Source organism: Cnephaeus nilssonii, assembly GCF_951640355.1.
Source record: "Cnephaeus nilssonii genome assembly, chromosome: 6".
In the NCBI taxonomy this organism is placed as follows: Eukaryota; Metazoa; Chordata; class Mammalia; order Chiroptera; family Vespertilionidae; genus Cnephaeus; species Cnephaeus nilssonii.
In genome coordinates this window covers 45,004,992-45,026,138 of record NC_137077.1, presented here as the reverse complement: position 1 = coordinate 45,026,138, position 21,147 = coordinate 45,004,992, and the positions used below count along the sequence as shown (strand labels likewise).

The following is a 21,147-nucleotide window of genomic DNA, read 5'->3' as shown; positions in this document are numbered from 1 at the left end:
GGCAAAATCTTTCTTTCATAATGTTGTTTTAGAGTCATCCCAACTGAAATGATCTCAGATTACTATTTAGGCTTTGAATTACGTAAAGGATTTGAACCGTTGGTTACTCAGATTCTAATGGGCAGTTCTTTATTTGGTGGAACATTTTGATCAAGGATTTTAAAGAAGGTATGACTAATAGATTCCACAATTCGGATACCATCTACAAATAGTGTTAACCGTATAAACAAGCCTCTGCCCTTCTAAAACAATAAGGTCAGAGTATGTGCTTTTACAGTTATGACACGACTTCTTTGCTTTGCTTTAGGGTACTTTTGTCTTCGGTGACACTGCTGTCTATATATTCAATAAACCTTCTGTTGATCTGTTCAAAGGAAACAGGTAAGCTGCTACTGTAATAGGTCTACCTTTGTTAAAGCCAGGAGGAGTGATTTTGATGGTGATGGAATTGTAAACAAATGATGCTCTCCCTGCTCAGAAACTTGATTATTAAAGAGAAAGAGTACTTTGACCGACAGTCCCTGGAAGACCTGTAGTAGTATTTACCCAGAGAAATAGATACAGCAACTATAAATTAAAGTGTCGTGAAGAATGCACAATGGTGTCGTCATTTAAAGTAAACCCTCAATTATACCTCTTTTTTTTTTCTCCTAGTTTAAGATGACTTCATTTTAAAGGCTTTGGTTTTCCCCCAGGTCTTTATAAATTCAGAACAAGGATCCCATGTTTTTTACATTATAGCCTCCAAGTTCTAAAAGTAAACAGAGCTTTCATTCTCTCCCGTGCCTATTTCAAGGAGAAAACGTTACTCCGGAGGGACTATGGGAGTGAGTGTGCTAGGAAAAGATTTCAAGTACTCTGGGCAGTGTCATACCTGAAGTGTTTATTTTCTATTCCTGGGATACTGGGTTATGTTTGTAATACTTTGACTTTTGCATTCGCTAAAACTACATTGGCCGACTGTTATTGTAAATAGACGACTCCATTTAACTGGAACATTCTGTAATAAATTGAGGGTCTAACCATTGTCTGGTTTAAACACCAGTCTTATGAGGGATTAAACAAAAGTTTAATTTAGCCTGACCCATATTACTTTCTGTGAACCTTTTAAAAATGTGAGCTGAATTGTCATAAAGAAATAGAAACAGTTTTTAAAAAATGAATGGCTTTGAATTTTAGTATTTATTGAGAAAGGCTAGTTGAATACTTTAGAACTTTGCTGTAGCCAAATTATTGTTTAGGTAGACTTCTCGACTGCTCTCTTAGGTGAGTTGCTTATTTTTGAACTAAATTTTACAAACAATCAGAATTCTGATGGCATGACTATTACATGTTTCTGAACTTGTTATTATATTTAGAATACATGAGACATTGATGGAATATGATTAAGATAGTTCTTTGTTAGCCTAAACATTCAGGTTATTAATTCAAAAAGAGCCTTTTATCCCAACTCTCAGGATTTTTATTTTTAAATCAAATCTTTATTTTAATGATACTCACCAGACCTGACAACATGTCAGAGTGGGGATTTCCCCCCAATAAAGTGAAAGGACTATTTAAGGTAGTCAACAATAAGCCTTATGACCTAATGGTTGAATTGTAATGCTTTTGTAGCCAACCTGAGAAAGGAGAATTTGTGGTCATGTCTGACATTTAAAAATGTCAAGAGGTTGTTTTTTTATTTTTTTTTTTTTAATTTAAATTCTTTATTGCTTAAAATATTACGTAAGTCTCCCTTTTCTGCCATTGACCTCTCCCCGGGCACCCCCACCCCCCAAGCGAAATAAGCCAGTCGGAGAAAGATAAATATCACATGATCTCACTCATTTGTGGAATATAATGAACAACATAAACTGATGAACAAAAATAGAACCAGAATCATAGAAGTATCAAACAGACTGTCCAACCTATGAGGGAAGGCAGGGCGGGGGGCGGGGGGGGGGGGCTAGGGAGGTGGTGAAGGGGTAAGACATCAACCACAGGACTTGTATGCATGCATATGAGCATAACCAATGGCCAAGGTTGTTTTAGAACGAGAATGCCTTAACCCTTGCAAAGTCAAGAAGGCCATTTGTGTGGTTTTGAGAAAGACATGAAGTAACTTGGGGAATCGTCAGTAGCATGATGAATCTTGGTTAGTGTTAACTTTTAGAGCCCTGTCATTTCTTGTGTTCTCAAATATGATGTCTAAACAGGTTGCATGGTTTATGAAAAGCTGGGAGAGCAGGTCTTCGGCACCACGGGGAAGTTTGTCATCTTTGGAGCCACCTCTCTACAGAACACGGGAGGTAAAAACAAACGCAAACGTGCTTTTATGCTTAACTTTAAGTAGGTGGCCCTGCTGGCGTGGCTCAGTGGTGGAGTGTCGACCTATGAGCCAGACGGTCACGGTTTAATTTATAGTCAGGGCACATGTCCAAGTTGTGGGCTCCATCCCCAGTGTGGTACGTGCAGGAGGCAGCTGATCAGTGACTCTCTCTCTCATCATTGATATTTCTCTCTCTCCCCCACCTTTCCTCTCTCTGAAATCAATAAAAATATATTTAAATAAAAATAAAGTAGGTGAACATTATGATGTTTTCTAATTCTGGTGGTTGGGTGGTCACATGAATTTTAACGTAATTCAAGAAGTTATCATCCCCATTGCTAAAATGGAACATGGAAAGTAAAGCGGAGACAGCAGGCACTTATTTAAAACCAAGGAAACTGTGAGAGTATCTAACGCTGTCTTTGTGTCTTACTGAAGGTTAGTCTAAGAACAGGCTGGTAACCTTTTATATGGCTTGCAACATGAACCTCAGTATCTTCTTTCTAAAATGTTCTCATTTCCCTCTAGCAATGCTGAGCTACCTCTTCATAGTCAAAAATGAACTACCCTCTGCCATAAAGTTCCTAATGGGAAAGGAAGAGACATTTTCGTAAGTCATAGACCCTTTTTTTTGTAAGATAATTAAAATGTTTTTAATTGAAATGTGAACTAACCAAAGTTTTTGTTTTATGAAAATTGCTGAAGCAAAGTTTTCCCCAGGCTGTTTTTTGTTTGTTTGTTTCAACACTTTTCTCTTGAGTTACCTAAATAAAAGAAGCAGAGAGAATCCCTTGAATATGAGCACTTCCAAGGCAGATTCATCAGTCAGGCTGCAAAATGGTAGATGCTGCATTTTCTCAAGAGTGTAAAATCTATGTCTAGTTTCTGTGAAATGGAACAGATACAGAGTATTTTTTAACACAGATGTAGAACATGCAAAAAAAAAGTTGAGACTCTTTTTTTAAAGAAGGGACGTAGCATTTTGGAAGCAAAACTTACATGAGCCACCTTCATTAAAGATGTAGTTAACCCTGGAAAACTTTGCATCTACATTGGGTACAGCTGTTATGTTTTGACTCCCTCTTGTTTAATAGTCCTTGTGGGTCTTAGTTTCTCTGTTTTCTTTCAAAGGAGAATCATCGAAGCCATAGTCCCTAGTGTTCTATAATCAGGATTTAAGGTCAAATACAAGAGATAAGGGAGAGAGCCTGTGGTGACTTGTTTTTCGAGGATATCAGGCAAGCAAAACAAAAAGGAACTTTCTCTTTAAATAATTGATGATACAAGTTGTAATCTGACAGAATGCAATGTGTGCATTCAGCTTTGAAACCACATAAATAATTCAAAGGAATGCCACATCGGCCAATAGAGGAGGAAAAGAGAACAATACCGCTTCTTCCATCACACGGGGGAAAGACCGCAGTAAAGGAGTAGCGGTTGCGTTGAAGTGTTTGGATAGAACCTGAATAATGATAAAATTTAATAACAATAAAAAAATTAGTAAAAATATATTGTGAAATTTTCCTCTTAAAGGAAAAAAAGTCATTTTTCTAAGGAAATGTGACCTCCCCGCTGAAATGTCTTTCAGAGCCTGGTACGTGGATGGCCGTGTCCTGGTGGTGATTGTCACCTTCAGCATAATTCTCCCTCTGTGTCTCCTGAAGAACTTAGGTAAGGAAAGATCTTGCTTTTATCGTAGTCTCTCCAGTGCCCAGATAAATCAGAAGCCTAGTAAAATGAGCAACTTTGCCCTCAACTTTCACTTGTATAGTAAAGATTAAGTAAATGATAAATTATAAGCATTAATCAGTCTCAACTTTAATATGGGATAAAACCATGGCCAGTGTGGCTCAGTTGGTTGGGCGTCATCCTGTGCACCAAAAGGTTGCCAGTTCGATTCCTGATCAGGGAGCATGCCTGGGCTGTGGGTTCAATCCCTGATAGAAAGTATGCAGGAGGCAGCCTATTGATTTTTCACTCTCTGATCTCTCTCTCTCTCTCTCCCCACCCCTTCTTCCTTCCTCTCTCTCCAAAACCAATAAAAAGGCTTTTAAAAACAAAACAAAACACTGGTCAGTATGTGACTTCCTAAGCAATCATTCTAGGGAGTTATGGGGACCGGCAACAGACAGTGCATATTTCCAGTAGCACAAACTTACAGGCTATTCTGAGAAAAGTCCAAAAAATGGAATTCTCCTGATTATTTAGACAATTCGATTTTGAAAAAATCTAATATCAAGACCGAAAGTTGCTTCTGTTTATTCCCAAGAGTATCGTGAATTACTCTTAAATGCTCAAAGTCTAACCAACCTCAGTTATTTGCCTCATTAAAGAGAGAGAGAAAAGTGAAAAGTCAAAAGTGGAAAACAACCACTAGGTCATATCCATTTGGTTTTGACCTCTTTAGGTATGCTTGTAATCAGAGACGAGTGTGTCTGATCTTATGGGAGTTTCACACATCGAACGATGTGGCCACACTGCCGTCCAGGCCAAACCTTCTCAAATGCATTTCCTTTCATTCTGGGCTAATTACAGGCAGACATTTAAAGTTCTTCCCAAAATGATTGCTAGCTATGGTTTTTAAATTTTGTTTTGTATGAAAAATATCCAGCCTCTGTAGCTGTTCTGTATGATCTATAAGTAGACGTTTAAAAAAAAAACCACACCCAAACTACTTAATGTTCTGGTTTCTGGGTCTGTGTTTAGGCTTTTGTATGTATATACACATACGTCTTTTCAGTTTCAGTAGAGAAGGACTCTTCTCCCCCAGGGATGAGAATAGTGCAGCCCCAGAGGCCACTTAACTCTGCCTCTCTGGAGGTCACGGTGGTTGGAGATCTGCCAGACAATCTAAGGGGAGCAAGGTAAAGATCCCCAGATGCTCAGGTTATCCCTAGAAATCACTCCCTCTCCTCTGTGCATGCCCCTCATTTGGGAAGAGAAGTATTGTGGCTGATAGCATTATGTATACAGTAGGTACATAATAAAGAGGAATGGATTTGGCCATAGGTATCCATCAGAGTACAGCAGCAGAATTCCATAACTAAATTTGGGAGGCCCTTTTCCCCTGGATTCTGGGAAGCTGTTCTCCAGTGTGTCAGGGAGAACTGGAATCAAAACTCATAATAATGCTTTTACTTAAAGTCACATTTTTGCCAAATAAAGTAGCACTATTGAGGAATAAATGTTATATTCACATTGGCATGTATATATACTATTTGAACCCCAAACTGTGCTTGAGAAAATGCATTACCTTGGCTGGGGTGGCTCAGTTGGTTGAGTATCGTCCCGTGCACAGAAAGGTTGCCGGTTCCCAGGTTGCAGGTTTAGTCCCCAGGATGCAACCGATTGATGTTTCTCTTGCACATTGATGTTCCTCTCTCTCTCTCTCTCTCTCTCTCTCTCTCTCTCTCTCTCTCTCTCCTTCCTCTCTCTCTAAAATCAATAAAAACATTTTTTTTAAAAAAAGTCATTGAAAGAAATAAGGTGATGGATGAAATAATAATAATTTTAATTTTTTTAAACTTTTTTTAGGGTACCTTGGCTATACTAGTGGATTTTCCTTGAGCTGTATGGTTTTTTTCCTAATAGTGGTAAGTGTTGGTTGGAATGGTTGGTTTGGTATTGCCATAGTACAATGCTATGTAATAATTATTCCTTAGTTGGCTCTATTTGATATAAAGTCTATATTGTTTCTCCTATGTTTTTTAATATCAGGTTATCTACAAGAAATTTCAGATTCCCTGCATTGTTCCAGGGCTAAATGCAACAAGTGCTAATTCAACAAATGCTGACGTGTGTACGCCAAAATATGTTACCTTCAATTCAAAGGTAAGGTTTCGTATCCTTTAAATATAAAAAGGAGCATTTTTATTAAGGGCATTATATTTCTTATTCTTATAGTAAGTAAACTGTTTTGAATGTATTCAATCTCAAAAGGACACAGTCCCCTGCTTCCAAATTCCACAATCCATTTAGAGACCTTTGAGAAATATACAAATATTATAGTTCATACTCCCTCTTAACCCAGTTTACATGTAGGACAACTTGAAGCATTCTCTGTGAAAATGTCTTTCTCCATAATTGTCTCAGCTCTTCTCTTTCCTATAGATCTATAAAAAATAGATTGATAGCATCCTCAGCCCACTGCTTCCTATCTGGTGGTGACTAAAAGAAATACCTGCAACTTCCCCAGCTTATACATTTGAAATACAGATACCACCACAGATTGGTAGTTACAAAACCATCATACTATTGCGATATTGTTAAATAGTATAGGGAGCAGTGGACTGTGGGACTAATCAGGCTTGGACTTGAGCCCTCAAGCAAGTTACCCAACCCCACATGTAAAAACAAGTATTCTATTCTGTATCTTACAGGGTTTTTGTTGTTGTTGTTTTTGTTGTTTTTTTTGTTTTTTTAAGAATGAGGTGGGTTCAGTACTTGGGCAAAATTAGAGCATGACAAATGCTACCTTTCCTTCCTGCTCTGCCAGTTTCTTTTTGCATAAGAAGTTATGTTGAGTCTGGCCGACATGGCTCAGTGGTTGAACCAATACCTAGGAATTAGGAGGTCACAGTTCGATTCCCTGTCAGGGCACATGCCCACATTGTAGGCTCGATCCCCAGTGTGGGCCGTGCAGGAGGCAGCTATTCAATGATTCTCTCTCATCATTGATGTTTCTATCTCTCTCTCTCCCTCTCCCTTCCTCTCTGAAATCAATAAAAATATATATATTTTTTAAAGTTATGTTTTTTAAAAAAAGAAGTTATGTCTGAAAGTTTTAAAAAGTCATATCTAAGAAAACAGATCTATCGCTCTCTGACTCTCTTTTAATTCTTAAAAATGAAGCCAAAGTAGTGAATGTGGAACTAATTTTCTTTTTTAGAAGCCACCTTTTAAGTCTGATTAGATGCAGCCTCTATATATATATAGCGAAGAGCAGTCAAATAGAGGTGGAAGTCCGGGGCATGTCGCCTGACCTGCTGGAGGGAGTCAGGAGAACAGTAGTGGCCTGCCTACTGCTCAGGGCTGTTGTAGAAGTCCAAGAGATGGTGTAGGAAAAGTACAATGTAACTGGTTAGCGCCATATAAAAATGGGTTATGCTGTGTGTGGAGGATGTAAAATACGTTGTAGGTGAGCTGTGTCTCAAACCCCTCTGAGCCAAGTGGCTGATGTCTCAAGCTAGATAAACTCTCTTTGGAAAGCTGTTCCTATTTTAGATATCAAAGCCCTCCTAATACCCAAATAATCCAGGGATTCAGAAGAGCTGTCAGATAAAACTACAGCTCAGAAATACTGGAACTGAATAATTTTATGATAAAAATACCTTTTTTTAATGTTTATCTTTTTTCTTTCAAATAGACTGTGTATGCTCTACCTACTATTGCATTTGCATTTGTCTGCCATCCATCAGTCCTGCCAATCTACAGCGAGCTTAAAGAGTAAGAGGTTTTTTTTATTTACCTTGATCATTTTATAACCGCTCATTAATAGGCAAGCCCTGTATTAAAATAAACAGACTCATGTAATGAACCCCATGGATTCATCACCCAGTTTTAACATTTACTTTCTGCCATTCTTGAGCAAGTTCTGCATTTTAAGAAAGGAAAAATAAAAGAGGAACAGAAACCAGAAACCAATATATTTTGGATGTAAATATATAAAGTGGTACACTAGGTAGGCTTTTTTTGTTAAACTGGTTTTTCAAATACTGTATTCTTAGGAGAGTTCAAGTATATGGGTTGCTTTATGTTACTTATATTTCCTTGGCAGGTAGAATATAATGATCTTCAGATTCAATATCTGTAAACTGCTAAACACATGATTATTAATTTCTCTCTCTTTACTGCCTCCAGCGTGGCTAGAGATCAGACAGAAGTCCTGAGTAGGGGCGAAGGGGGATTGAGAAAATGAAAGAGACAAACACAGAGACAGTAGGGAAAGCTGGGGCCGGGTGGGACAGCTGTCCTCTGATGGAGAGACAGTGACCCAGAGCCAGTGCAGCGCGTTTATTATATACAGCATGATTCCAGGAAGTTTTACTAAAGTGTAAAACAAAGGAAATTATGAGAAATCATGGTTAAAGATCAAGCTATAATTTTTCATTCTTGTGGCTCTTTGTAATCGTCACTCTTGGCTAAGCCCAGATAATTGTGCCCGTTCCTTGTGCCTGGCTGCACTTAGATAATGAAACCCACCCCCTGGCACCTGAGCTAAGGGTCAGGCTGACCACGTACCTGCCTCTGGCACGGTATGTCTCCAGGACGTGGCTCTGCCAATGCTACTGGATTCAGCTGACAATACTTAAAGAAATGCTCATGTGCCTTCCCAGGCGCTCTCTACACATGATATCTGGTTTGCCTGTTGGTTTAGACAGAAAAGGCTGGTAAATCAGGCAGAGAGAAATTAATGCTAAGACCACAAACTAGACAAAAGAATTTTGTTGGTCATTTTAAATGATTAAGATGATTCTATGGATTCGTTTTTGATTGCTCTTCTAGAGAAAACTAAAGGCATACTTATACATTGCCTCACTGGTTCTCTTTTTAGCTTACTATTACCAGACTTTATATAAAAAGTCATTATGGCATAATCTTAAGCTCATAAAAGATATACAATATCGCTATTTTGTATATTCAAAATATACCATTTTGAAACAAAAATAAAGTGGATGTCACTTAGCATTGGATTCACTCATGATTCTTCCTCTTTCCTATTTAATCGAATAGGTAAATTTTGAAATATTTACATTTACCGATATCAATGCTAACTTTATGATCCTGTATTTAGGGTATTTAATTATGTCTTTGGCATCTTTTAAATTTTATAGCCCAGCTTTTAGTTTGTAATTTTCTCGTGTGTACATCTCAGTGTTTCTTGTCTTCCATACTCCCTGGTATGACACAACCAAATCTGACTATTGGTAGTCTGTTATTGAGAGCAAGTCAGGTAGACTAATTATTCGGGCAGTTAAAGCCACTTAAAGGTGCAGTCAAACCCTCAGAGTAAACTTGACCTCAGAGACAGCTCTTCGTCACCACCTCCTGTGATCGTTTGGGTGCTGCCTGCTGTGGAGACGTTCAGACTTCTAGGTGCACCTCTGGGGCCACTCAGTGGGAAAACTGGAACCCAAGTAACAGCATTAGCAGCAGCACACCTGAGGTCAAGTTCCAGCTCTGCCCTTCTTTCCTGTGAATGCTCACTGTGGAGAAGACACCAAACATGAGTATTTTAAAAAATGCCCTCTGCCCTTCAGATGAGAACTCGTTCTTTCCAAAGAATGGGTCAGAGCACTCAAGGAATTGTTCGTTCCCTGGGTCTCCCTCTCACTCAACACCCATTGGGTGTAAAAGAAGTTATTCTAAACCGGCATACTTGCCTGGGATGATTTCAGCTGGTCAGATCTGCCCTACCCTGATAGATAGTGACGTTCCTATAAACACTCTCGTGTTAACACTGGTCTTTAAATTGGTTTTTAATTTTTCAAATTCTTTTATCTTTGTTTTTAGTCGATCACAGAAAAGGATGCAGATGGTTTCGAATATCTCCTTTTTTGCCATGTTTGTTATGTACTTCTTGACCGCCATTTTTGGCTACTTGACATTCTATGGTAAGTAACTTCCGTCAGTACATAAATGTAGGTCATTGCAAGTGAATCATAAAAATCATTATCAAAACAACTTTTAACATGATAGTTAAAAAGCAACGCATCTGTCCGTTGATTGTGCTGTCTCTTCTTCTACGCAAAGCAAATGGCACTGGCTGCTTTCCATATTCACGCGGACTGCACAATGGAATAATTACCGAAACAATATACTGTAATGTTTTTCTCCTCATACTGGCCTTAAAAGGAAGAGCATTTTATAAGCATACCACCTGCACTGAGGAAAGTGAAAACTATATCAGAGAATTTCCTAATTGCTGTTGCGAATGGGGTCAGATTCCATTAATAGAGAGACAGAGACAGATGCTGAGCGGGAGACAGAGCCGAGTGCCACACTCACGACACTTCGCGTGAATTAAAAACAAAGTGCCTGATTTTTCACCCGCGGGGTCGGAGCCTTGCCAGGAGGTGAGGGGACGACACAGAAAGTTAAAGGGACTGAAATCCGAGGTGCAGCCAGAAGCCCTGGGAAGGAGACTGAGGCGAGCACTCTCACTCTCAGGGGCTGCCATGCTAGCTTTGGTTGTCTTTGACATAACATTTCCTGAGGTGCAGAGTGGAGAAAAGTCCAAAGTGGTACATAAGCAAAATGCTCTCTTCTTTTTTTAAATAAGAAAAACATGCACGGAAGAGAAGAGTTATTTCTTTTGTTTGTTTGTTTTTCTTTGTTGTTGTTGTTGTTTTGTAGAAAACCACGCAATAATTTATTGACCACAGCAAAATGTTCTTAGAGTGAAACAAGGGCATAGAAGAAGCAACAGGAGAGCCTGGGGGCGGGGGGGGGGGGGGCTGCCGTGGCTCACTGGGAAGTCAGAGAAAATGGGCCCTGGAAACAGGTTCAGGGGGTTAGCCCGGGACAAGTTGCCGCTGCCCATTGCTGGCCTGGTTGCGAGTCTCGTGGGGTCCGTTAGAGGTTCGGGGGATACATGCTAAGGGAGGGGGGAAGAGGAGAGGGAAAAGGGGGGAAGGAGAAACGGGGAAGAGAATGGCCTGGGTGTGCCCCCTGGAGGAGAGAGTGCTGAGAAGAATTTTTTTCTTTTCTTTTTTTTAAAGAATTATTTCTTGATGGTGATTAAGTCCCATTGGCACCCCTGCTGCTTGGCCACTGAAAGCTGAGCAGTAAGAGGAAAGTTTGAAAGAGGCTCCGAGGGGCCTGCAGTCCACCCATCCACTCAGGATGAGTGGCACCGACTGGGAGAAAATCTAAATTAAGAATAGCTTTGTGCTTCAACCTGTGCTGATTTTAATCCCAATTTACTCCTGGGATTAATTTAGTATAAATTAAATGTAGCCACTCTGTGTAGCGTCTTCTCATGATTAGTATAAATTCCTCTAGTTAAAGTTGCGATGGACGGGTGGAGCATGCCTCACTCCGGGCATTCTCTTTTCAACGCCATACGCTGCTTTCACCGACAACCCAGATCATTCTTGCCTTGCCCGTCAGCTGACACATTCGCTGCTGTTCGGAAAGCTGTCAGTCACCATGTGCTTTGCTTCCTCTCCATACCCTCTTTTCCCTCACGTTAGAAAACGTCCGCTCGGACCTCCTTCACAAGTACCAGAGTAAGGATGACATCCTGATCCTGACGGTGCGGGTGGCTGTCATCGTGGCTGTCATCCTCACGGTGCCGGTGTTATTTTTCACGGTGAGTAAAGCCTCGGTGTCATCTGAGAAATGCTGAGGTCTCTCCTTTCCTTCTATCTCAGGAGCCCGTTCCAGAGAAAGCCTGTTGCAGGTAGCTTTCCTGTGTCATTGAAACTGCCTCCGTGAAGATTCTGCAGGAAGAAAGTGGGATCAGTGATATGGGGTAGACTCTGGTGGAAGGAATCTTAATTCTAATTGATCGGTCCCTCGTTGTTGTTTTTTTTTTAATAGAGAAATGTAGATAGAATGGTTGAATCTCGATCATACACAATCAGAGAATGTAGAAGGACCAGGAGGGAACCCTTAGCCATAGAGAAAACAAAAACAGAAATTACTCCCCCTGAGAGGAAACAATCTATTTATTGTCAGGCCGGTGTGGCTCAGTGGTTGAGCATTGACTCATGAACCAGGAGGTCACTGTTCAATTCCTGGTCAGGGCATCTGCCCGGGTTGCGGGCTCGATCTCCAGTAGGGGGTGTGCAGGAGGCCGCCGATCAGAGATTCTCATCATTGATGTTTCTATCTCCCTCTCACTTCCTCTTTCTATAAAATCAATAAAAAACATATTTTAAAAAAGAAAACAATCTATAATAATAAAAGCATAATATGCTAATTAGACCAGACATCCTTCTGGACGTCCTTCCAGATGACCTTCTGGATGAAGCCAGGGCTGCGAGGGAAGCCGGTGCCGGCAGCCGGGGGAAGGAAGGCCTACTCTAGCACGAATTTCGTGCATCGGGCCTCTAATCTATTTATAAATAAAAACACGTTTCCACCTTAAATCAAGCCCCCTGCTTTCCAAACTGTTATGCTATCAATAAATTACAGGACATTTCACAAATCAGTTGCTGCTGAGAGCATGAGTTTGGCAAGCTGCAGGCCCTTATGGAGTCTTCGTTTTCTTTTCCCGCAGGTTCGTTCATCTTTATTTGAACTGGCTAAGAAAACAAAGTTTAATCTGTGTCGTCACATCTTCGTGACCATCATACTCTTGGTCATTATCAACTTGTTGGTGATCTTCATACCCTCCATGAAGGATATCTTTGGGGTTGTCGGTATGGCTTTAGGACTTCACACTTACTCTGCAGCAGCTAGTTAAGAAGCTGACGTTTCACAGTAGCAACTTCAAACTTTTTTTTTTCTTATTTTACAGGAGTTACATCTGCTAATATGCTTATTTTCATTCTTCCTTCATCTCTTTATTTAAAAATCACAAACCAGGATGAAGATAAAGGAACTCAAAGAATTTGGGTAAGTCTTATGCCAGCCACCCCAATTTTTCTGATCAGTTTTTTGTTTAAATGTGCCAAATAAATAGTCCATCTCTGCCAGCGAAGACTACTTTTAGCAGCCTCAAAGGGAGGCAGCAGTTCTGTAGTTCTCACCTTTGGGAGATTTAAAATATCTCATCAGAACCCTCTCTATTTCCTCCCAATACCGTTTCAGGTATTACTCTTGCTGTGCCTTTGCGCTTGCTCTGAGCTGGGGCAGGGCCAGCTGGGAGACTGGCTGTTTGCCAACCTGTCTCTGTGAGGGGATGCCCTACCTTTAGCTCAGGGAACATGTCATGTGATGCTGACTTTAAATGGCTGAGTTAGCGTAAAAGAGTCTTTTTATGATTTGACAGAAATGCTTTGGAGCAACAGACCTGGATTCAGAAACTACCTTTCTATATTGGGATTCTTGTTTCCAGGTCTGGTGAAGTTCAAGGGCATCTTCAAGGTGGTGCACTTGGAGACAGTGAGGGAAGCAGGGTGAAGTGGCTGCTGCCTGGGTACCTTCTGGAGCACCATTTTGTTTGGCCTCGGAGAAGGCTTCTCCGCTGCCCTCCCCGATAGTGTAAGACTCCAACCGCACATATTGCCTGAGTCCACAGACCCGGTTAAGAGGTGGAGGCAGGAGGGATCATCCTTGTGCACTGATGCATCTTCTGCCCCCACAGGATGACCCCTGAAGCCATAAATCCCATACCCTTCTAATCCTTACCAGGAGTTGCTTCACCGGGTCAGAGAGGAAGGAGCCGTCACTCTGGCACAGCGGTAAAATAGACTAAGATCCGAAAATGGTAGAGGCCTGCTGCCCAGGAATGCTCTGGGCTTCCCCAACCCGGCTCCCATAATAAAATGGTAGTAGGAACTACTGAATAGCGTTAGACAAGGGTTCCTGTCCATTTGACGACCCACTGGGAGTTAGACCAGACCCACGGTGGTGAGCCCATGTGCATCCCTCTGAACCCCACCCCCATTCCCCTCCTGCCCTTAGCCCTTCCTCCAGGCTCCCCGTGGCTCCCATGATGCTCCCTCCCTCTCCCCGTGGCACTCTCATTGGATAGTCTCAAGGCCACACAATTTATAATCTGTGTTCTCCAGATTCTGTATTTAATGATCTGTCCGCCTGTGGCCTTCATGACCCCTTGAAGTAATTTAGATGTTTTCTTTTTTTTACCTTCAGTATTATTTTGTATTAGTTTCACGTGTACAGCATAGTGATTAGATACATACTTTACCAAGTGGTCCCCCCCTCCCCGATATTTCCAGTACCCACGCGGCCCCCTACATAGTTATTACTGAAGTCACTTAGTTTTTGACACTGTTTCCTATATCACTTGATCTAATTTGCTTTTATATCTTTTTCCACGTTTCAAACAGAAATGTTTGCCTACCAGCGATAACCTAGGTTGGTTGGTAAAGAGAGATGAAAGGACCTGTATGTTTTCCAAAGCCTTTTTTTTTTTTTAGTCATAATCTTAGTCGGAAAGATAGAGGAACAAGCATGCCAGAGAATCTTTCCCTACAGTCCTCTGACCCACACAGTGCACAAGTGCAAGCCTCTCCAATGTGGCTTACAAAGTTAAAAACCGAATCTCAGAGCAAATGCATCCAGTTCAAACAACAGAATGTAGAGGAGGCTCTGTGTAGTTTGTTCTTACTTTCCCATCCTTGGAGAATCAGATTCACACACAGTTTCAGAAAGATTCTCACAGTTCCACAGTGGTTGTCACAAACTCCAAATACACGGGTACTCAGAGGAGAGGGAAAGCATGGATGTTTATTTCCAAGGTGCATGTGGGAAATGTTTGCTTCGCTGAAATAACCCATGCCTTTCTGTTGCTGCAGGCGGCCCTCTTCTTGGGTCTGGGGGTGTTGTTTTCCCTGGTCAGCATTCCCCTGGTCATCTACGACTGGGCCTGCTCATCGGGGAGTGACGAAGGCCACTGAGACCAGCTGGGAGCCAGCAACATTCCCGTCAGCTGCTCAGTCCAGTCACCGACCACACATCAGCAACCCTCATCCCTTCCTTTGCAAGTTTACAGAAGCAAACAGAAATTTACAGGATACTTAAAATGGAATCCCACTTTGGTCGCAAAACAGAAACCTGTTTCTTTACTGGTTCGTGTCCCTCCAAGATCTAGGATCAATTTAAGGATCATGGATATTTTTTCCCCCTTCAAATTTCATGGAATCATATTTCCTAGTACTTTCCACAGTCAGTTATTTTTTCACTCTCCTAACTCAGTTTTTTGTGACTTCATGGTCTCTTAGAACTTTGAAAACATGATCATCAATCATGTTTATTTATTATAGATCAGATTCTGAAATAATTTTCCTACTGATGTTCAGCTCACACTATCTGTATCTTTTTAGAAGAGAAAATAATCTTGAATTGTATATATTTATTTTGCTTTACAGAAGAAAAAAAGGTTTCGTAAATAATTTGCCTATTTTGGTTAACATAGCACACAGGGATCATCGTCGGGGAGTCGCGGGGTGCGTGCGTTGCCGGGTTGGAGCACGCCTGGGATTTGAGGTGGCTCTGATCTCCGGCAGGCAGACCAGTGGCCTCCCCGGTACTACGTCCACTTCATACAAAGGCATTCCCTGGTGAAGTGTCCTCTCAGCTGGGAAGGGGTGGAAATGATTCTTACCTTGGTAAACACATTAAACTGCACAGGTGGGGAATCTAGCAAATTACATTTTGTTTCCCTCTTGGCAACTTGTGTCTAAGTTACTCTGACCTGAGTCCATTTCTACTGGTTGAGTCTCATAACACCTTTGTAATAAATTGAGGAGCAAGAATACTGCAGAAAGATTGTCCATAATGCCTAAGAGAATATTCCTCTGATGCAGATAGCCTTCAACCCTACACTGGATTGTTGAAGGGAGAAACGTTTTCTTACTAGTAAATGATAAACCCCAGCAGCTTTTCCTCATGTCCACCAGCTTTTTGCACAGGGAATAAGGTGTATCTAACCAAGGATGATCTAAGTAATTCCTGTTTTATATTGGGTACTTTAGGGGGAGGGAGGGTGTCTTTAAAAGACTTGTTTTATACCTATAAATTTAGGTTATTATAAATACAAGATTTTTGTATCTTAAATAAGCCTCATTCCTATTTCTTCTCCATTAACAATCCATCCAGAGTGTTAGGAAAAGAAAGAGAACCCTCAGAGGTAGTCTTTGAGGAGAACTTGTGACAAAAACCACGGAGTACCTTCCTTTCCCCCATGAGGACCTCGGTGTCCGCGCTGTTCCTCCTCGCTCCCAGGTGAGGCTGGGCCATTCCTGCCTGCCCCACGTACCCCACACAGGGTAGAGCTGCCCCGCACTCATACCACAGCCCCTCTTCTAAAGGGGGCTGAAGGAAGCGACAGAGACTGAGAAAGGAGAGCGTTTGGGACAGGTAGTTTGGAAAGTAATGAAGACAGAACCCCAGAACTGCATTCCCCCTAAGCTGGGCCCTCACCTGTGGTTGGATGTTCCATGTCACAGTAAGAAATGTGTGCGCTCCGTGAGCTGGTCTCTTGACAGAGGCCTGTGTTTTCAGCTAGATTCTGGTGAATTTCTCACACACAGAGGTTCACCGAGCACAGATTTCTTATCCTGTGGTAAGTAGACTCTAGCCGCAGACTCTTGGCAAGGCTTCCAGGCACTGAGCTCTGGCTTCTGTTCCTCCCCCATTCACACCCCCAGAAGCCTCTACGCTCCCTGGGAGCTCCCTGGAATGGTACCCCGCCCCCCATACACACACACACACACACACACACACAGACCTCTGTCCCATGGAAGAGGCACCATGTTCCAGTTCTCTTTGAGGAGAAGGGAAGGGTCGTCATAGCTTTAATGTAATGTTCCAGAATCACACTCACATTGGGTCAGAGTTCAGGCACTGAGACATGAATACCTAACCCAGTAATACGGAAGACTGCTGAAAAGGATGTCTTAGGTGAGCAGGGAGAGAAACTGAGCAAAACAAGTCAAGTCAGTTGGCCCTTAGAGGCTTGTCTAGAGCACCAAGTAATGAAATACCAGATAGTGGGATGGCCCTCCATTGAAACATAATAATAATAATAATAATAATAATAATAATAATAATAATACTTCCATTTCCAGCCATATTTTGCTACTTTCTATTTTCCTCATTAATTTACAACAATTCATCTTACACTCCCAAAGTCAATTTAGAGATTTATCATTAACTCTTGAGGGGAAAAGGATGTGTAATGCTATTTTTGGATCTCTGGATTTTAAGTGTCAGTAAAGGAATAATTATTATTTAAAATATATTTATTTAGAGGAGGCACATTAGTGTAGATGTCTAGGATACCACAGGTTTTTAAAATACTCTTTGTATGTTTATCTAAGTTTGTTGTTGACTGAATACAATAGACCCTACCGTAGTTTGTCAAATACCACGGGTTATATCATTTGTGTGGGATTAGCTATAAAGTATACTGCTCTTAATCTTGTTCAGAATAGTGAACTGGTAGCCAAAACTACATGTATCACAGATGTTAGGTAGAATTTAAACAACACAGTCAAGTGCTATAGAAGTTTTTCTGCTAAGTAGACTGAAGAATAGTATCCCTTAAGCCACTGGGAGCAGCATGTTTTCCTTTGGTAGCCAGATCTCAGGACCAGCGAGCAGTGCCAGTTTCACGCTTTGGATTGAGAACTGTTCTCTGGTTATTGCAATACAGACTAACGTAAATCCCCGACTTCCTTAGTGCTACTCAATGGACGCGGGGGTAATAAAGTGTGCACAGGAGAGAAATTTAGTCTTGTTAAGCAGAGGCAGTCCCAGTTTATAAGCTGATCATATTGGGAAACTTTCAGTTGATTGTGTGCAACCTGGAATGTATTTCCTGTGACAAACGGGGTTATACATGGTGGTTAGGCCCCCAGACCAGCTAGAAAAGATGATCAAACCCATAGTTTAGCTGAAATTGGATAATATAACAAGGTTGTTAAAGAACCTAACCACTACACATAATATTGTTTCTAGGGGTATTTGTTCAGTGTTGCCAAGAATATGTCATTCCTGTTGTTAAGTGGACTCTGGGTCGCCCACCGCAGCGACACACACCTGCTGGATGATGGGTGTAGGGGCACCACCATCTGGAGGTGACCAGAGTGGCCGGAAGCAGGGTCTCCAGCAGAGGAGGGGGAGAGTAAGCCCGGGGCCACCAGAGAACCCAGTGTAGGCAGAGTATTTCCTTTCCTGCCCACTGCACACACACAAAAGGATGTTGCTGCATAGCCTCTCCCACATGCCAGTCATTGGAACCAGCATACAGCACTTGTAATGGGTTCCGTGCTAGCAAATCGCAGGCTCACTGCCCAGTCATCAGCTGGGGGTGGAAAAGCTTTCTACCACTTTCCTTTTTCTATATTTGCACACCCTGTAGAGAAAGGCGCACCTGGGTGATGTAATGGTTACGGGCTCGGGGTGGACAAAGGCCTGTGGTAGGATCCCCTGGTATTTCAGAGGACACCACAGACAGTTACCCCAGAACAGGAGTTGGACTCGAGCCTCTAGGCCAGTGGTTCTCAAAGTGTGGCCCCCAGAGCAGCCGCACCTGGAACTTGGAATGCAAACTCTCAGGCCCCATCCCAGACCCAGTGAAATCGGAAGCTGGGGGGTTGGAGGAGCTAAGAAGCCCTCCTGGGGATCACAGTAGCACTGAGCCAGTCTGTCTCCCCTTTGTCCTCCCATTAGTCCAACCCAGAGGATGGTTCAGAGGACTCCTGGGACAAGAAATGGGAAGCAGCCAAAACCAGTTTGGCTCAGTGGATAGAGCATTGGCCTGCGGACTGAAGGGTCCCAGGTTCGATTCCGGTCAAGGGCATGTACCTTGGTTACGGGCACATCCCAAGTAGGGGGTGTGCAGGAGGCAGCTGATCGATGTTTCTCATCAATGTTTCTAACTCTCTATCCCTCTCCCTTCCTCTCTGTAAAAAATCAATAAAATATATTTTAAAAAAAATGGGAAGCAGGACTTGGGGGCAGGAACCGGCCCCAGCCCCGGAGCCTCCTCCCCTCCCACCAGCATAGCTGCTGCAGGTGCTCAGTTGTATGGAGGCTGCTTGCACGCTTGTATAACTTTGGGCTGAGGCATAATAAGGCCACATTTTTTAGAGCTGTGAAAAGAGTGAGGTGTTACTGTGTGGTTTTTTTGTTTGTTTGTTTTTAGGGGAATTGAAAGAACAGACCCTTTGTAAACGCAGCCTTAGAGGAATTTCTGAGGTCACGTCAGGAGTAAGTTCTGCAGAATGTTGGGTCATTGGGTGTTGACCAATCCTGTCCTCTTGTTAAAGTGAATTCCTTGCTGAAAGGTCGGCACTGAATATGGAGCTGCAAACTGCTTTGAAAAGAATGCAGAGCTCAGAGACTCAGAATGCTGGGCGGCACCGCTGAGTGGGGTGGGGAGGAGGTCAGTGATGTGGTCAGATATTTCATTTTATGCCTTAGAGCAAAAGCCATTAGTTCCTCTCAGTTTATCAATATAAACAGCTTGAGGCTTAGAAAGGGCATGAGGATATAATTCCTCCATTCCAGTTCATAGTAAACTTCCAGCCACTTTCAAAACAAAAGAGATACGGACTCTAGCATTTAGCAATGCTAACAAATGATTTCCTTAGGGATGGCAGATCTGAGAATCCTTTAGCAACAGAACCTACTTCTTTTAAAATACAGTTAATTATTAATGATATAAGGCTTTCAGGTACAACTTGGGGGTAGGGTGGCTAACAACTAAAAACATATCCCCATATCTAAAAGGGAACGTTCTCGAAAAATATGTTAAATTCACAAGGCTTAGACATTCTCTTTTTGGGTTGTCTCAGAGAAAGGACTGTGAAACGGGGCCCATCTGTGTACAGACTTGAATTTGTGTGTTTAAAGAAGTATCTATGCAGCTGAGGCTTATTGTAGGAAATGCTTCATTTGTATGTAAATATACTGTAAATAAATAGGAGGCTGTATATTTTTGCAGTTATTGATTCACACTGAAATAGAAGTCTCTATTGTCTGCATATCAAGAATAAAAGTTTTCATAGATATTAGTGGGGTTTGGGGGGAATTAGAAAAATTTACATTCTCTGCCAGGTAACATAGTTCTCTCAATGTAAACTTGGAATCTAAAAATCTTTAATTGTTTAGAAAGAGAAGTGTCTAAGAAATAGTTGTGTTGATTTCATTAAGATCAATCATTTAAAAGATATTAAGATCAATCATTTAAAAGCTAGTCCTCTGAGCTACAACTAAGGAATATTTAGACCAAGTTATTGTCTATAGAAATAGCTTTACCCAAAATGACACACTGTTTCTTCATAATACACAGTATTTATAAAAACAGAAGTTGGGAAGGAGAATGTTATTATTTTTTTCAAAATTGAATTACTACATTTCCCAAACTTTGGGATCTTAGAAAAGGGGAAAGAATCTGAACATTAACTAGGAGCACAAAGTTGAAGGAGGGAAAAAAAAAAAACAACCATTACTTTATCAAGCTTTTGAAAGTCTTGCATGTTTGCCTTATATTTTCAGTGTTGACCCCAACATAGACTGTCTTAAGTCATCTTTTCCCCAAACATGTCGATCTTCATCATTGGGATGTAATCCACTCCCGAGTCCAGTGTATTTCAGACTTCATCTCAGTCCAGTACGTGCAGCACACCACTCTTAGTAATGTAAAAACCTTGTAAATGAATTTCAGAGCCATGACTTAAGTGAGTCACAGGTCACCAAACTGCTATTCATGCTTAATCAAATAGAGGTTTTTTTCCCCCCCAGGATGTGGTGTAAATAAAGAAATGTAAGAGGTTCTGTTCTATAACTGCTCTGTTAACATGGTTTTTAAACATTAAAAACAAGAACTAAAAGTATTTATGAATTTTGTGTTTATTTTTTTTGGGATGCCGTACTAGAAGAGGGGGCCATGGAGTACTTACTATACACACTATTCGGAGTTATTGGAGATAGATTTGCACACATTTGTCAGCATTCTGGAACACTGGAAGCTCCTGAAAGCTTATATTTAAAATATACTTCTGATAGTGATCTATCGGGTCTGAAAGATATTACATATTTCTCCATAATCAGAGTAGGTTGACCATAGCATTTTAAACTCATGCTCACCTTTACAGGTATCATGCTTTGTGCTATGTTGTAGGAGGGACTCCAGTCTTCCTCTACCCGCATGAAAGCCAACCATAAAACAGGAAATTCTGCCCCCATTGCTATTTATC

General features: G+C 41.4%; 1 protein-coding gene across 1 annotated transcript in view; it reads left to right on the top strand.

Annotated features, from left to right (window-relative positions):
- The window catches only part of SLC38A1 (solute carrier family 38 member 1), a 76,051-nt gene extending 55,264 nt beyond the window's left edge, over positions 1 to 20,787 (top strand). The window contains exons 7-18 of the mRNA XM_079775111.1: positions 308 to 381; positions 2,196 to 2,288; positions 2,837 to 2,918; positions 3,897 to 3,979; positions 5,843 to 5,901; positions 6,026 to 6,139; positions 7,674 to 7,753; positions 9,821 to 9,921; positions 11,503 to 11,621; positions 12,534 to 12,675; positions 12,774 to 12,871; positions 14,737 to 20,787. Coding sequence (XP_079631237.1) covers positions 308 to 381; positions 2,196 to 2,288; positions 2,837 to 2,918; positions 3,897 to 3,979; positions 5,843 to 5,901; positions 6,026 to 6,139; positions 7,674 to 7,753; positions 9,821 to 9,921; positions 11,503 to 11,621; positions 12,534 to 12,675; positions 12,774 to 12,871; positions 14,737 to 14,838 — 1,147 coding nt within the window. The 3' untranslated portion in view covers positions 14,839 to 20,787. The remainder of the gene's footprint in view (positions 1 to 307; positions 382 to 2,195; positions 2,289 to 2,836; positions 2,919 to 3,896; positions 3,980 to 5,842; positions 5,902 to 6,025; positions 6,140 to 7,673; positions 7,754 to 9,820; positions 9,922 to 11,502; positions 11,622 to 12,533; positions 12,676 to 12,773; positions 12,872 to 14,736) is intronic.
- Positions 20,788 to 21,147: the final 360 nt, after the last annotated feature.